The sequence below is a fragment of the Anabrus simplex genome, chromosome 1 (genome assembly GCF_040414725.1).
Source record: "Anabrus simplex isolate iqAnaSimp1 chromosome 1, ASM4041472v1, whole genome shotgun sequence".
Classification (NCBI taxonomy): Eukaryota; Metazoa; Arthropoda; class Insecta; order Orthoptera; family Tettigoniidae; genus Anabrus; species Anabrus simplex.
The window spans coordinates 914,336,595-914,353,941 of NC_090265.1; the positions used below are offsets into that span (position 1 = coordinate 914,336,595).

At 38.4% G+C, this 17,347-nt stretch overlaps 1 protein-coding gene across 4 annotated transcripts in view; it reads right to left on the bottom strand.

Moving 5' to 3' along the window:
• Positions 1-17,347, bottom strand: part of LOC136857743 (quinone oxidoreductase-like protein 2 homolog) — a 64,045-nt gene that overhangs the window by 22,059 nt on the left and 24,639 nt on the right. For all 4 annotated transcript variants that reach the window (XM_067136636.2, XM_067136637.2, XM_067136634.2 and 1 more), the window contains 3 exons: positions 12,947-13,138; positions 923-1,104; positions 688-834 (listed from right to left, as the gene is read on the bottom strand). In XM_067136636.2, the coding sequence (XP_066992737.2) occupies positions 688-834; positions 923-1,104; positions 12,947-13,138 (521 nt within the window). The remainder of the gene's footprint in view (positions 1-687; positions 835-922; positions 1,105-12,946; positions 13,139-17,347) is intronic.

Below are 17,347 nucleotides of genomic sequence, written 5' to 3' on the forward strand. Positions count from 1 at the left end.
TAGTACAGTGTGTGTCTAAATATGGCATCTTCACTTCATTACAGAAAATTAGTAATGAAGTGGTGCAAAATTTGTTGGAAGATGAAAGTGATGGATCTGACCGAGGTTATTGAAGATGAACCAACAGATTCAGAGTTAGATTTGGAATGTTTATCTGCTATTTCTTCACAACAAATATTGAAAAATGAAAGTGATCATGAACATCACATAAAGACCTATTATAACATGGTCTAAGGTCGCGCCTCCAAATGATTGCATACCAATACAATTTCCTAAATATTTTCAAGAATATACCTCTCAAAGTGATGAAACCTTTGCCAGAGCATTACAGATACATTATTGACAATCTGTATATCTCAGTTAGTTTGTGATATTTTCCAGTTTTGTGTACATATGATCGAAAAAAATTATTTTGAATTTAGGAATACGCTTTTTGAACAGACAGTATATTTTTCTAGTCAAAACATTTATGCAATTTCGTGCCACCATAACAATCTTCAGTCTATTAGCTTTACGTGGATATATAAAACTGCATAGATTTATATCTTGCAGATATTTTGTATTTTATTTAGACAAGCGAAGGCTGCCAAATATGGTTGCCACCACACAGAACATTGCCAGTTCTAGTGTTAAATAAGATTGAATTAGTTACACCCTTATAACAATGTCTTCAAATTGAGCTCTCACCTATACACATCAGGATCATTGATAAGATAATTGCGTAATGACACCCCTAAAAGGCTACAAGCTTTAGGAAGCAGTTCCATTGGTTCGAACTCCTTTACTCTGCGGATTGCAAAACCTGCCACAATAACCATCCCCTCATGTGCCACACTGAAACAGAAAATTAGAGGTCATGTTACTTAAATACAAGCTTCCACATCAATTTTCTTATAATGATAAACAGAAGAAATTAACTCACCACTGAAGGGCAGTGTGGAAGAATGGGCCACCAAGAGCATCAAATACAATCCGTACTCCCTTCCCTTCCGTCACTTCATTCACTTTCCGTTGAATATCCTTCGGGTCATATGTCAAAGCTGCCCAAGCTCCCCTCTCCCTCAACAGAGCAGCCTTATCTTCTGTTTCACAAACAGCAATAACCTGAGAAGATAATGGCCGCAAGAATTTGAATATCAGTTCTGTTGTAAATCAATATTTGAGAGAACATTTAATATTCATCAAGAAAGAGACTTCATGAGGAATGAAAAATACAAAATTGAAATAATAGGCTTAGTAGAAGAAGAAAGTTGCTACCTAATTATGATACCAATATAAATGGTCCGTTATTGGACATTATAAATTTTCCAGCTAGCTCATTCTTGGTTGCCAGCGTTTCGCCCTCGTGTGCTAGGGTGGGCTCATCAGTTGGTACCTAGCACACCTACCAATACGCTGGCTAGTGCATACCGTGGAGGTATGGGAATCCCTATGGGAATCAACATCTATATCATCTGATGGCCAAGCAGGCATCAATTTTTAGTGATGAGACAAAGTCTCTTAGTGCATTGGCACTGCCGGTGGCTCCAGTTAGCCTACGCAGTGGCCTCCACGGTATGCACTAGCCAGCGTATTGGTAGGTGTGCTAGGTACCAACTGATGAGCCCACCCTAGCACACGAGGGCGAAACGCTGGCAACCAAGAATGAGCTAGCTGGAAAATTTATAATGTCCAATAAAGGACCATTTATATTGGTATTATAAATTTGCTCATTCAGGACAAATATTTCAGATTCCCTATGGGAATCAACATCTATATCACCTAATTATGAACCGCTGCGAGATATGCAAATCACGTCAAGACTGTCACTAGCATTTAATATTTATTTCATACTGAGAAGGAGGCGAAAGCTATGGGGTCACTAATTTCATACAAGCTATGGGAGGTTATCTACAAAAAAATAAACACAAGTCCAAGGGTTTGTACCATTGGTCATTATTTAACAAGAAAATGGCCCTTTAAATTTAAGAGCCTGCATAATGCTGGCAATATGCACATGATAATCTGTAACATTGCTGGTTTAGCAGTTACAGTCCCCAACTTCCATGCAGGCATCTTGGGTTTGAGATGTGCCAGCACCTAACTTATATTTTTACTTTTTCTTTTCATCTCCCTTCTTTTATCTGCTTTTGCCTTTGTTCATGTAGACTACAAAATGCTTATATTAATTAGGCCTATAAGCCACATCATAAACTTATCTTCCTATCTTGTCACTCATGGCTTGACAAATCTTGGCCTTTTGTTATTTTATAACCACTGCTGCAGTTACAATGAGAGAGAGAGAGAGAGAGAGAGAGAGAGAGAGAGAGAGAGAGAGAGACAGACAGACAGACAGAGAGTAAAACTGTTTACAAAATGTTTCACAACAACAAAAATCAGTAAAAAATGTACAAAAAAACAAAAAAAAACAGTTGTGCTACGAACTGATTTAAGAAAGTTTTATTTACAGTGTTAATTGTACCATCTCTCTTCTTGGTAATGTCATAAATCACTTTCATGTGTTGTACAATAAATACTGTGGGTTAAATTATATGATATTGTGTACCTATGTATAAGATCTTCAACCAAATACATTATGAATTAGACATTTATTACAATTAAAACACTTTTGTTTCTAATTAGTGGAATATTACACCACACATTTTGTAATAAAAATTAGTACTCAAAGAATATCAGTGGTTTTTTTTGTTTTTTTATCTATTAAAGAAAAAGAGGGAGAAGAAAAGTAAACTTAAAAATAAGGGGCTGGCACTTTTCAAAAGGAAGTCAGGGACGCCGACCAGCAAACTGCCAACATACGTGCACGCTGTTAAATTTAAAGGCCCATTTTCTCATTAAGTCAGGACCAACAGCACAAACCTCAGACACATATCCCTTAACTTAGATCAACTTCCCAAAGTATGAACAAAATCGGTGACCCCAGAGCTGCAGCCTCCCCTAACGAGATAACTACCATCTCAAATACGTTGTGATACCAACCTAATATCACGAACGCAAGAACAGGATAATAAGCATTCTGTTGAAAAATTATACTTTTTTCAACTGTCTCTGCAGCAAGCTCTCCAGCTGATAGGCTGGTGGCCATGTCCGTTGAGGTGTCCAGTCTATACGGTATGACAATGCGGTCAACTGGTTAAAGACCCATTGGTTGGAAAAAGTTTTCACGATAAGAACGTTAGCCAGCAGGAGACAAGATGTGGTGATATATACAGTAGAAGTCCGCTATAGCGAGTACGGCATATAACGAGAACTCCGTTACAGCGACGACTTTTTTCTGTCCGTTCAAAATTCCTATATTAAACTGTGTATCGTTCTGCGGTTACAGCGAGAACCCTATCACTGGCGGATCCGTTATTACGAGCGATTAAGCGCGCGCGATTTTTTCCGTTACCAATATTTATACACACCAGCGATGATATTGCATACCTTCGGCATCGTTACCTCTCTATGTGCACTAGCGATTTATCTCGTCTACATTCGAAGGCGATGTCGGAGTCGATTAGTAATACCCGCCGACAGCTGTTCTGTAAAGAAAATTCAAAATGAAAGAGAACATATTTTCGTAATAAATGCGTAAATAACGTGTCCGATAACAGTTGTTAACTCGTTAAAAATTAAGGCTGACTAAACTACCGCTTAATTTTGAGGCTAAATACTGCAGTTAAGAATGGGATAAACCTCTAGATATGGCAGAGTGCTTAATTGATTTTCAGAGGTTAGTTTATATTTTGTCGCGTCTGGTTAAATTACGGAAAGGCTATTATGAAAATTTATAGCGAGAAAGTTACAGTTTCTCTACTGGCGCTTGAAGTGTGTTTTCACCATACATATAGTACGGTTAAGTTAGGATACGAGACGCTGTCTGAATAAGAAAACTGAAACGTTTGCAACAAAATGCGATCGATCATCTTTGGTACGGTATAGATTTCTCACTTTGTGCATTTGCAATCTCTCTCGTTGACATTCAAAGGCGATGTTGGAGTTGATTAGTAACACCCATCGACTGCTGTTCTCTAAAGAAAATTCGAAATGAAAGAGGATAACACTTTTTCGTAATAAATGCGTAAATAACGTGGCCAATAGCAGTTGTTAACTCGTTAAAAATAAAGACTGAAGTAAACTATATCTTCATTTTAAGGTAAGATACGGAAATTAAGTAAGAATGTGATACACCTCAAGATATGGCAGAGTACATCACTGATTTCAGAGGATATTTCATATCTTCTCGCGTCTAGTTACGGCTATTTACATGTAATTTTTTCGCGTGGAGGTTATTTCTCTACATGCGTTTCAAATATGTTTTCATGATATGCTACGTATACGGTTAGGTTAGGTGACGCTGTTTGAAGAAGAAAGCTGAGGTGTTTGCCACAGAAATTTCTGGAATGATACCGTATTTTTCCGAATCCAAGACTTTTTTTTTCTCAGAATCTCATGCGAGAACTCAAGGGTTGTTGCATTCGCGACCTAACAGTAAGTTAATTGATATCACTGGCAACTTCCGCGATGACCACGCTGCTTTTTTTCACACGCGCACAGAACTCGTTGACAAACGACCGCCTCTTTACTACACATCGCTAGACGCGACAACCGGTTGTGCAGTGCCTGTGTGTTTCTCAAATCTGCAGAATGGCATCAAACCATGCGATCCTTCGAATTCTTAGAAAAGCCATGGCTACTCAGTGGCAGAGTCATAACGCGTCTATTGTACTTGACGCTTAGCAAAATTAAGGTTTATAGACAGCAGGAATATTTTCGTGACGGAGAGTTGTATTTTAAAGATACGCGGAAAAGGTATTGCCGGCAAATTTACAACGGGTTCTAGTCGATATTATGATGCCAATTTTAAGTTAATGTTTATTAAACACTCGAAAATGTAAAATAATTGTGGAGCCGCAAGAAAATACGGCATAGGCCTAACTAAAGCCAGTATTTGGCGTTAGCGTGAAGACAAAGAGCTAAAAAAATGCGTACTGTACAAAAAATGCATTCAGTGGTCCGCAACAAGGACGCTTTAAAGAAGTCGAAGATGAAATTGTGAGGTATGTGCACGAAAAACGCAAGGGCCATACCGTGACGCAATAAACTCGTTCGTCGACTTTCAACATTCGCGATTAGGCCTATACATCGCTAGCCGCTGAATTTGACCGAACCCAACAAGCGAGACGTGTGTGTAGCGGTAGCCTGTTATATCTAACGCTGCGTAAAAGTAACAGTTTTATAGACAGCAAGAATAATTTCCTGATGGATCGTTGTAGAGACGCATGGAATAGGTGTTGCCGGAAAATTTTCAACGAGTTCATTTCGGTATTATGATGCCAATGTTAAGTTAATGGTCCTTAAACCCGCGAAAATAAAGAGTAATTGTGCAGCCACAAAAAAAAAAAAAAAAAAAAATACAGTTACGAAAGTCAATGTCCAGCGTCTAAAAATAGTCTAAAATGCGTAGGCCTAATGTACAAGGCATTCATATGATTTTACAAACTTCTTTTTGAGCCCGATTTAAATTTTTTGAAGGGAAAAGTGGGGTTCATCTTGGATTCGGAGAAATACGGTACTATATTTTTTTCAGAATGAAATTAAAACATACACTCTCGCGTAGTATCGGATTACGAAAAATAACAAACAAGTAAGCCGTAGTGTGGATATCATCTGTGGAAACACAAGTTTTGAACAAAATGATTGCCGTTTCATACCAATTTTAATGTGCATGAAGGGTTTTCCGACTTTTATACAAAAATCGGATATAACGACAATCCGTTATAGCGAGTAAATTTTTCGCTGTTATGAATTCTCGCTATAACGGACTTCTTCTGTAATTTATTTCTGATCAGTAGCGAGACCATTACATGGAACTAAACGCCTGACATCAGAGCGCGCTTGTGAAATTTGTGCAGAGAAGCTTGGCTCTAAAATGTATTGAATAATTATTAAGACAATATACTCTTTGCTATACCAGCGATTCAACATTTTGCTTGAATTCAAAAGAAAAGACCTTGTCAGTTATTTCAAGGAAAAAGCATGCCCATAATAAGAATAGAATTCTGGAACTATAAATAATGATTGTTTCCACAGATATTTTGAACAGTTTTAACAGTCTTATATTCAAATTATTGACAAGTCAGTAGGAATAAATTAAACAAAGTGACATTTAATTTGGGATGACAAGTGAAAGGAGTCCAGATATTTTTTTTATAATACTACGGAGTAATTAGAAGTAAATTTGAAAGACATGGTAGAATGAAATTATGGACGACAGTTACCAATAAGAATAATATCATCACATCATTATCATCAGTTCTGCCTATTGCCAGGTTCCTGACACCATAGCTGTCTCCATGTGATCCTGTCCCAGGCCAACTGTTTCCTCCACTTTGTTTGGCATTGTTATTCTTCTCCTTCCTAGTTTCTTTTCCTTTAACACCATATCTTCGAGAACTGTTGTTACAAGTCCTTTTCCTCGCACTGTATATCCCATTCAGTTCTGCGCTTTCCTCTTTTTAATCAGGTGTAGGAAAGTTCTTTGTTCCTTGGTTTTTTCAGTAGTCCGGTTCTTCACTTCATCCACCCATTTTATATTTTATATTCTCCTCCAAATCCACATCTCGAATGCTTCAATTTTGTCTCTTTCTTCTTCCAGCCGTACAGGTAACACTCCAAACCAAGCATTTTGCCAATTGTTTTCTAAACTCCAACCCCATTTTGCTGTAACAAGTACTTTCTTTTCTTGGAAGCTTGTTTTGCCAAAGCTATTCTTATTTTTATTTATTTCTCACTCATCCAGTTGTCAGTTAGCATGCTCCCCAACCTGTACAAATTTATTTTCTGTTGCTTTTACCTTCATATAATCTTTGTCAGATACTCCTATCACCTTAATTTTCTTTGTTTATTTTCACCCCATACTCTTGCATTCCTATTTCTACTCTAGATAGTGTTCTTTGAAGGAATATGGTTTCTTCACCAAGCAGTACCTGGTACTGAGAGCAGGTTTAGTATTCCTGTACATTTTGAAAATCCCAGGTTTTACCTTGTTCTTTAAGTAGATGGAGAGAACTGATGTTCAATGGGCACTGGAAAGACACATGCAGTCAGTTGGTGGTGTTCTTAAATATGACAGAATTATTTGATCATTTCTTCCACATAACAAGCCCGACTGTAAATATGCAGTTAGGAAACGGTATGACAGAATGGTTTGAAATTGGAAGAAGAGTAAGACGAGGCTGCTGCCTTTCCCCAACTCTATTTACAATATACTGTATATCGATGACCTGATAAGGTGGAAGCGGAGGAGAAGGAGCAAGCATAGCAGGCCGAAGATCACCTGCATAAGGGTAGCGATTATTTGTTGCGTGATGGCCTACGTACAGATTAGGTAAAATAATCATGTGAAGTCACGAAATCGCTGACTAATGAAGACAAAATTAAAATCCAGAAAGTGAGCAGGCATCCACATCTTTCAACGGTGCCGCGTGTGTTGAAACTAGCACCGTCGAGTTCTAACTCGAATCGATCAAAGTGTTGCCTCATTGAAGATGGTGGTCAAAGTCATTCGCTCACGAATGACTGATTTTAACCTCCAGATAACTCATGGCCAAAGAGTGTGACCAGAAAACATGCTGAATTTCTTAACCCACTGGACCGAAATGTAAGGTTTCAACTGCCAATTGTTTTAGAAAGAACGTGTGATCTGCAATAATGCACAGATACTTTTACGGGCCCCAGTGCAAATGTTTTTATATTTGTTGCCTGGTGTTTTACACACCTTTTAATACACTGCTGTTATTTAATAACTCCCAGTGGACCGAGCTCGATAGCTGCAGTCGCTTAAGTGCGGCCAGTATCCAGTATTCGGAAGATAGTAGGTTCGAACCCCACTGTCGGCAGCCCTGAAGATGGTTTTCCGTGGTTTCCCATTTTCACACCAGACAAATGCTGCGGCTGTACCTTAATTAAGGCCATGGCCGCTTCCTTCCCACTCCTAGCCCTTTCCTGTCCCATCGTCGTCATAAGACGTATATGTGTCGGTGCGACGTAAGGCAACTAGAAAAAAAAATCCCAGTGGAAAAGGTTTTCGTATTTGTTTTCTCGTCTTTCACGCCTTTTAATACTCTCATCTCATTTTAGAAATGGTAGATAGCCTGTATCTTGCACTGTACCCATACATACAGAACGTAAAATGCATGCATGTCGAGAAAAAGAACATATCAAGTGTTTACATATAACTGTTGGATAGTTTTTATTCTCGCCTTTGCTGGTGAGATGTAGTGTTTACAGTGCACTATGTCTTCTGGTATGGGCTAGAATAAATTTGTTACTTTCATTGACCTGTTTCAGTCTCATCCTTGGCTTTGACAGGCTTGGCAGACTGATATGCAATAGCACCTTCTGACTCAGTGAAGAAAGCAACGGGAAACTACTTCACTCCTCATGCCTCTTCAGCGACACCCAGGCTATCTACGACAGCTGTTGGAGGAGCTGTAGAGGATCAAACCAACCTTCAGGCTGAATACCCAACAAACAAACAAACAAACAAACAAACAAACAAACAAACAAACAAACAAACAAACAAACAAACACACACATACAGTTTTTATTCATTTATTCAACAGTACATTTTCTTGCTTCATACACTCTTTCTTTGTCCTTTGCAGAAACATCCTAACAGGATTTTACTGAATGAACTAACCTCTGAAATCAGTCATCCACTCTGCACCGTATTTTAAGGTGCATCACATTCTTACTTAGCATTCTTATATAGCATTAAAAATAAGCAATCGTTTACTTCATTTATTTCTAAAGAGTTAACCACTGCTACGGGCCATGTTATTTATGCATTTATTATGGAAACATGTTTTCTTTAATTTCAAATTGTGTTTACAGAACACCAGTCGAATATTACTAATCAACTCCCCCATCGCCTTCCGAGTTCGACTGTAGAAGAGAGAGCTCGCTAGTGCACACGGCAAGGAAACTATCTCGAAAATGATCGATCACATTCAATATAATCGCTGGAGTGCATAAATACCGATAACAGAAATATAACGCGCGTTTAATCGGTCATAGTAATGGATGCATCAGTGATCGGGTTCTCGCAATAACCGAAGGGTAGCACACAGTTTAATATAGGAATTTTCAAAGGGCAGAAAAATATTATCGTTCAAACGGAGTTCTCGCTATAGGCCATAACCGCTAAAGTGGACTTCTTCTGTGTACTGTATTGAAAAGGTGGACTAATGCATCTATTAATTTGTATAGTTGATGTCAATACGGAATCATTTATGAAATTTATTGTATACAATGTATCTTAGCCTGCCAAGTGACAGCTGCTTGACCCAAAGGCCTACAGATGAGGTGATGCCTGGTAAGCATGACAAATCCTCTCAACCACTATTCTCAGCTTTCTACACTGAGGACTTTATCTTATCAGATAGCTCCTCAGTTGCTCTCATGTAGACCAAGTGGACCTTGACCCAGCCCTCAAATCTAGGTAAAAATCCCTGACCTGGCTAGGAATCGAACCCGGGGCCTTTGGAAAGAGGCAGGCTTGCTACCACTAAACAGCTGGGCCAGTTAATTATTGGTAGAGTGCTACAGTGTTCCAGTTACTGATTTCTTTAATACAATGGTTTGAGAGACCACGGCCTCAAAATTTTTTCTTCTGTAAGACGAGGGCTTGGTCCCAACAAATTCACTTGTAAATATATTTCCGTTCTTGTTCGTGCAGCAACATGTGGTCTTGCATTGACCTGCTGAAATATGGCATCTGGGGTGTCATGCAGAAAAGGTAGGGGTACGGGTTGCAGGGTGTCATTCATGTAGGTCAAACTGGTCACAGTACCCTGGACACGCACCAACTGTGATTTGTGGTTGTACCCAATAGCATCCCACATTATAAAGCCTTAAGTTAGCGCAGTATGACTTGTGCGAATGCAGTCAATGTGATGCCACTCCCCCTGTCTGCAGCGAACCAAAATGCAGCCATCATTTTCAAACAAACAGAATCTGAAATCGACTGAAAACACTAATGGCTGCCTTTCCTGTCCCCAGTGACCTCATTCCATATACCATTGCTGTCTAGCATGTTTATGCACATTAGTCAAAGGTAGGTGGAGAAGTGGACGATGCGTCGGTAACCCAGACCATAATAAATGGCAGTGGACGGTCACTCCTGATAGTGTACAATGTGTACATTGTTCCACTGTTCCACCAGAGCCAAGGAGGATGCAGATCTGTCCTGCAACGCCATTCGGATGAGGTGTCGATCTTCTCGAGGGGGTGGTCTGATCAGACCCATCTGAAACATTCCAGATGGATGCATCACGTTCTCTCATGCCAATAATGCGCCCTCTTTCAAACTCACTCATTTGATGGTATGGTTTTCACATACGTCTGTGAGGCATCCTGCATGTTTGCTCAAGTCACACTGATCCACTACCTTCAGTTCATAGCGACAACATGAGCCGCAGACACATTTTACAAATCGGTGGTGGTGCGCCAAGATATTGATGTGGACCTTGAACCCGAGGGCCGATATGGTTCAAATGCTAATAATTTCATCAGAACATACTAACGCACATGTCCTGTGAATATTAACTTCCTATCTCTAGTCTTTCAAGGTGTTCTGGTTTTTATGAAAATGAATGTACTTTCCAGCTAATTGATTGCCGACGTCTGCAACACACACATTATTTCACTGAGTTTTGAGAACTGAGGATTCACCATGCATTGTTGCAATTGGCTTGGAGACAATTTCTATGACCGGTCATGAACAGCAGCATTACCCCTCCCCAAGGTTGAAAGATTTCTATGTCTGAAAATTCCCGATCATTCAAAGATAACTGCTCGACTGACATTTACTCCACGGATGCTATGAAGTTAGATTTTAGAACTTCAAGTTTTTTTATGTAAGATCTCCACTATAAAAATAGTAATCCGTGAATATTTAAAAAAAATTTTTTTAGAATTGGCCTTATGTCGCACCAACACAGATAGGTTTTGTGGCAACAATGGGATAGGAGAGGCCTAAAAGTGGGAAGGAAGCTGTCGTGGCCTTAAGGTACAGCCCCAGCCTGGTATGAAAATGGGAAACCACGGAAAACCATCTTCAGGGCTGCCAACAGTGGGGCTCAAACCCATTTCCCAGTAGCAAGCTCACAGCTGCGTGCCCCTAACCGCATGGCCAACTCGCCTGGTATTATAATCATGAAAAATGCTTACAAGAGTAGAATGATAAACTCTAAGGGAATATCTCATGGTGTGGTACAATTGCCAGGGCCCAATATCAGACCGCAGCCTAGCAGTTGAGAAACACTGCTCTAATACACAATCTCACCAAATAATCAAATGCCAAATTCAGACAACATATTCAAGTAGGATAAGATGGTTACCAGTACAGTAACATGAAACACACACATGACAAATACAATTAATGCAGATAAAATAATTTAACATTTCATTATTCACAGATTGAGAGCTAGAACAGTTCAGTGCGAGATGTCTTCGGATAATTTGCTGGCATAATGGAGAACATGAATATCTATTGAAGAAACTATTATAGTTTTATTTTGAGTCCACCTTGTAAATACACCTTATAATAATAGAAAATTATTAATTTAAAATACATGTTTTGGGAAAATCATCCATTCCCTTCATCAGTGATGTCAGTTCAAGGAATAAAACATAATATCTTTTGTTTTTTCTTACAATTTAAAGAAGTATTGTATCCTAATTTCACCATAACAATTAATAAAGAAACTAATGAAATATTATGAAAATGATCATTACATAGAATTTAATATTTTGTTGAATTGAATGAGAATACCTAAATAAATGTTTAGGATCTTCAAGTTTTTCTTGTTTTTTCTTCTTTTTCTTTAAATGCTCAATTTACAAATTGACATGCCGAACATGCAGACAACGATACATAGGACAATCTAGAAGAAGTTTGGCTATAAGGTACAAAGAACATGTTAATGCAGTCAAACATAAAAGATATTCAGCAATGGGAGAGCATATGGTTGAAAAGAATTGAATTTACAGACATTTCTAATGACATGGAGTTTATACATTTGGCCACCAAAAAGGCAAAATTAATTAATGCTTTGTAAAGTTTAGAAATTTGTCTTGCACAAAAAAATGACCACGAATCACGTTTAAATGAAAGAAGTACAGAAGAGAACCAATTGTACAAACTAGCATTTGATCATTTAAAGAAAAAGAAGAAAAAGAAAAAAGAAAAACTTGAAGATCTTAAAAATTTATCTAGGAATTCTCATTCAATTCAACAAAATATTCAATTTTATGTAATTATCATTTTCATAATATTCCATTAGTTTCTTTATTCACTGATACTTCTGATACAATACTTCTTTAGATTGTAAGAAAAAACAAAAGATAGTGTTATATGTTGTATTCCTTGAAATGGCATCACTGATGAAGAGAATGGATGATTTTCCAAAAACATGTATGTTAAATTATTAATTTTCTATCATTATAAGGTGTATTGTCAAGGTGGACTCAAAATAAAACTATAACAGTTTCTGTAATAGATTCAGACAAGTCAATATAAAATACCTATTATGGATGGATGGAGACAACAGGAAGAAATATGATTAGGTCTGTAATAAGGCACAATGACTCATACTGGTGAGAAAATGAAGTATTCTGAATCAATACAACACAAAAATTAAGATTCATAATAGCCCATTCCATATTATTAGTCAAGATAGAATTAACCTTTTCAGATTTCCTAAGTTTCATTTTGTAAACAACCCTATTTTTGTGATTTGGTCTACTTTCTGACAACAAGACTAATTTACTTACATAAATGCATCTGTGACATGATAATTAGTTCAAACAATTCACATGTAGCCAGTGGAATTTCCAACTTCTTTACTTGTGAAAACCTACAAGTTTCATAAACAGTTTCCATAATCTCAACACTTACCTTAGCCTTGTAAAGATTAGCTGCTATGTCCACAGCTGCAAGACCAAGACCACCAGCTCCCGCATTTATCAGCAAGGTATCTTTCTCTGTAACCTGAGCACGTCGAGAAAGACCTAACAGGGAAGTTGCATAAGGATCGGCCAAGGAAGCACTCTGCTTGTATGTAACTGAAGAAGGTAACTGCCAGACATTCTAGAAAGAATATTCATTACCAAAAAAGTTTCACCAAAAAACTTATGTTCATATGAGCAGATTACAAATAACCAGCAACATACTTTCTTAAACTAAAAAATCTTACCCAGGTTTGGCATGAGCTCACAAATAGTTAAAAGATTACAGACAGAATGACTAGTCCTATTCAAGGATCACCAAAGGGAAAATATTTGAATACCATTTTGTAATGAGACTAAGTTACTGAAAACTCAAAATATTAGCAAAAATGTTTGTACTTGTTGCATCATCATCATCATCATCATCATCATCATCATCGCTTAGAAGAAGTAGAAGAAGCAGCAGCTTAACATCAATTCTAATTGCTAACAGTTTTAACAGAGGTTGGGGTGGTGAAACTTTTTCCCATAGTAGTCCTTAAAACGTACCAGGAGGTTTTAAATTTTAATGCCTCTAAATTCTAATGACCGCAGCCGGGATCAAACTCAATATCTAGGGAACGAAAGGCCTACGACTAACTGATTGTGTTACTAACACTGGCTGCAAACTTCAGCACTGCAATCAATCAACCACCACGGATCTTATATTTAGAGCAGTTGCTCAGGTGGCAAAGAATTTGGAAATTTATTAAACATCTCCCTTGGTAAATTATTCCAATCCCTAACTCCCCTTCCTATGAACAAATATTTGCCCCAATTTGTCCTCTTGAATTCCAACTTTATCTTCATACTGTGATCTTTCCTACTTTTATAAACAACTCACACATTTATTCATCTACTAATGTCATTCCACACCATCTCTCCAATGACAGCTCGGAACATAGCACTTAATCAAGCAACTCATCTCCTGTCTTCAAGTTTTCACAGCCCAAAAATCTGCAACATTTTCATAACAATACTCTTTTGTCTGAAATCACCCAGAACAAATCAAGCTGCTTTTCTTTGGATTTTCTCCAGTTCTTGAATCGTAATCCTGGTGAGGGTCCCATATACTGGCACCATACTCTAGTTGGGATCTTACCATAGACATATGCCCTCTGCTTTACATCCTTACTACAACCCCTAAATACCCTCAACCACATGTAGAAATCTGTACCCTTTATTTACAAATCCATTTATGTGATTACCCAATGACGATCTTTCCTTATATTAACACCTAGGTACTTACAGTGATCCCCATAAGGAACTTTCACCCATCCATGCAGTAATAAAAATTGAGGACTTTTCCTATTAGTGAAACCCCATTTATCATATCATTGGACTGGAGCTGTTGTCCATCACTTAAGATTGAGCTTCACAGTTTCAAACAGAGGATCATACTCGTACCAGCGGAGTAGTACGATTACTTAATTATTTTGGAAATGAACACACCCATCCTTCCACTTCCTTAGAAATAGCTGCTTTGACAAATGCTCCTAAGGGAGTACACAGAATCTCCCAAGAGCATTGTAAATGGGTTCATAAAACTTTCATCAATTGCAAGTTGTTTCCCAACATTTATTCCGAACTGTCTGTCCTAAACTTAACATAGTGATGAAAGCATCGTAAGTTCTTACTGTACCTCATTACAGTGTCCAGCTCCGTGGCTGAATGGTTAGTGTGCTGGCCTTTGGTCCAGGGGATTCCAGGCTTGATATCCGGCTGGGTCAGGAATTTTAACCCTCAATGGTTAATTCCAATGGCTCGGGGGCTGCGTACGTGTACCATCATCATTAGAATTCACCACAGGTAGGGCCCCAACCTCAAAGATGTGCAGGTCGTCTATACGGCGTCAACTCGACAGACCTGCACCGAAGCCTTTTCGGAGGCCACATGCCATTATTATTATTATTATTATTATCATTATTTATCGATACGGCCACCTGTGGGCCATGTTTACACAATCTTCCTTCTGTCACGCAGACTGATACCCATCCCTTTACACTCTTGCCAAAGATTCTTGAGTCCTTCTTGCTCGCTCTTCTACCGAGTGTTGCGTCGCATCGCATGTTGCTCTTCAGACGCATCCCTCATCCATGCAACCTTCTTCCTAAATGATGTCCTTTCTTTTATATCTTCCTCCTTGATACCTATTTCTGCCAAGTCATTGTGCACCTGTGTAAGCCATCCCGGTTGTTTTTTCTACTTTTCCTGCAGTTTTTTTTTTTTTTTTTTTGCTAGAGGCTTTATGTCGCACCGACACAGATAGGTCTTATGGCGACGATGGGATAGGAAAGGACAAGGAGTTGGAAGGAAGCGGCCGTGGCCTTAATTAAGGTATAGCCCCAGCATTTGCCTGGTGTGAAAATGGGAAACCACGGAAAACCATTTTCAGGGCTGCCGATAGTGGGATTCGAACCTACTATCTCCCGGATGCAAGCTCACAGCCGCGCGCCTCTACGCGCACGGCCAACTCGCCCGGTCCCGCAGAAGTATCCTGTTGGTCAATCTCTCAGGGTTCATTCTTTTGTACGCCCATAAAATATCACTCTCCTTTTCCTCGTCACAGTCATGATTCATTCTACTGTCTTGTAGAGCTACAAATTCAATCTTAACTGGAATGTGTTTGGGTCTCTCGTCAACTGTCTTGGGACTAAGATTTTTCGTAAGAATCTTCTTTCTCTTTTTTCAAGGGCTGGAACAGCCATCCTCATCAAGGTTTCTGCTCCATAAAGGCACTCCGTTCTAACCACTGTGCAGAAATGTTTTAACTTTGTCTGAATTGAGATGGACTTTTACTTATAGGTGTCATAACAGTCTGAATGCCAACTCCATCTTTCTCACCCTCTCCTTTAATCCCACCTTTTCATCTCCATTGGGGGTGAGTATTTCTCACAGGTATTTAAATTTTTTCACACGCTGAATATCCCACGCAGTATAACAAGTCTGTCTGTGTTGCCTTCTTTTTTAATAGAATCCATAAATGCTGTTTTTTGAAGGAGATTCTTCACCCTGTTTTGACTGCAATATTTTGTAGTTCTTCAACTTGTTTCTTGGCTGTTTGACGGTTGTCTGTAATAAGAGCGATATCTGCGAAGGCAAGGCAGTCCAACATCATCCCATTTTTTCCACAACCTGTTATACCCCATTCTTCATTCCATTTTCAGTCATTCTCAACCTCCATTAACTTTTTCTAAAATGCAATTAAAGAGCAGTGGAGAAAGGCCATCTCCTTGCCTCAAACCCGTTTTCATCTCAAACAGATTTGAGAGTTCGCCCATAAATTTGACTTGAGAAAAGGTGTCGAATTATGGCTAGAGATTTCTCACCCACTGTAAACTCCTGCAGAACATTCATGAGCACTCCACGATCTATGGAATCATATGCCTTTTTGAAATCAACGAAGGTTATGATTGTCGTCTTCTGATTTCCCATTGATCTTATTTTTTTTGCTAGTTGCTTTAGGTCGCACCGACACAGATAAGTCTTATGGTGACAAGATCTTATTTTTATAAGTGATTTTAGAATATAAATCTGCTCAGCACATGAACACACTTTCTTGAACCCGGCCTGGTATTCATCAATTTGTTTATCTAGATGTGTTTCAAGCCTCCGCTGCAATGCTATGGATAAGATTTTGTATGATATAGGAAGAAGGGAGATACCTGTGTAGTTGTTGACATTAGTTTGGTTCCCTTTTTTGTGTAAGGGATGAATGAGTGCGTTCTTCCAAATGCTTTGTTTTTCTTCTTTTTCCCAAATAAAAATGAATAATTCCTCTAGTTTTTCCAGTATATTTTCGCCTGCAAATTTGAATAACTGCAGTGATTGAATCTTTCCCAGGAGCTTTGTTGTTTTTTAGTTGCTTAATGATGTCCCTAAATTCTTCCTTATTTGGTGGTAATGAAGAATCCTTCAACTTGAATTGAGGCTCTCCACACAGCAATCTATCTTCAGGAGGTTCACAGTTCAGAAGATTCTGGAAATAGTTGGCCAGATACTCGCAATTCTTCTTGTCACTAATAATGAGTTTCTCTTGCTCACTTTTAAAACACAGATTACCAGGGAAAAATTTTTGATTTTGTTTGTAAACCTTCTATAGAAATCTCTTGTGCTGTTTCTCTTGAAATCTATGTTGTGCAGCCGTTCTTTCTCGTACTTTCTTATCGTATTCTGAAGAATTTTTGCTGTGTGTTTCCATTGTTCCTTGAAGTCTTTGAAATTCCTATGATTAATACATCATTTGTTCCATGCATTATTATTATTATTGGTTAAATTTTGGAAATTCATTATGAAATACACAAAAATAAGA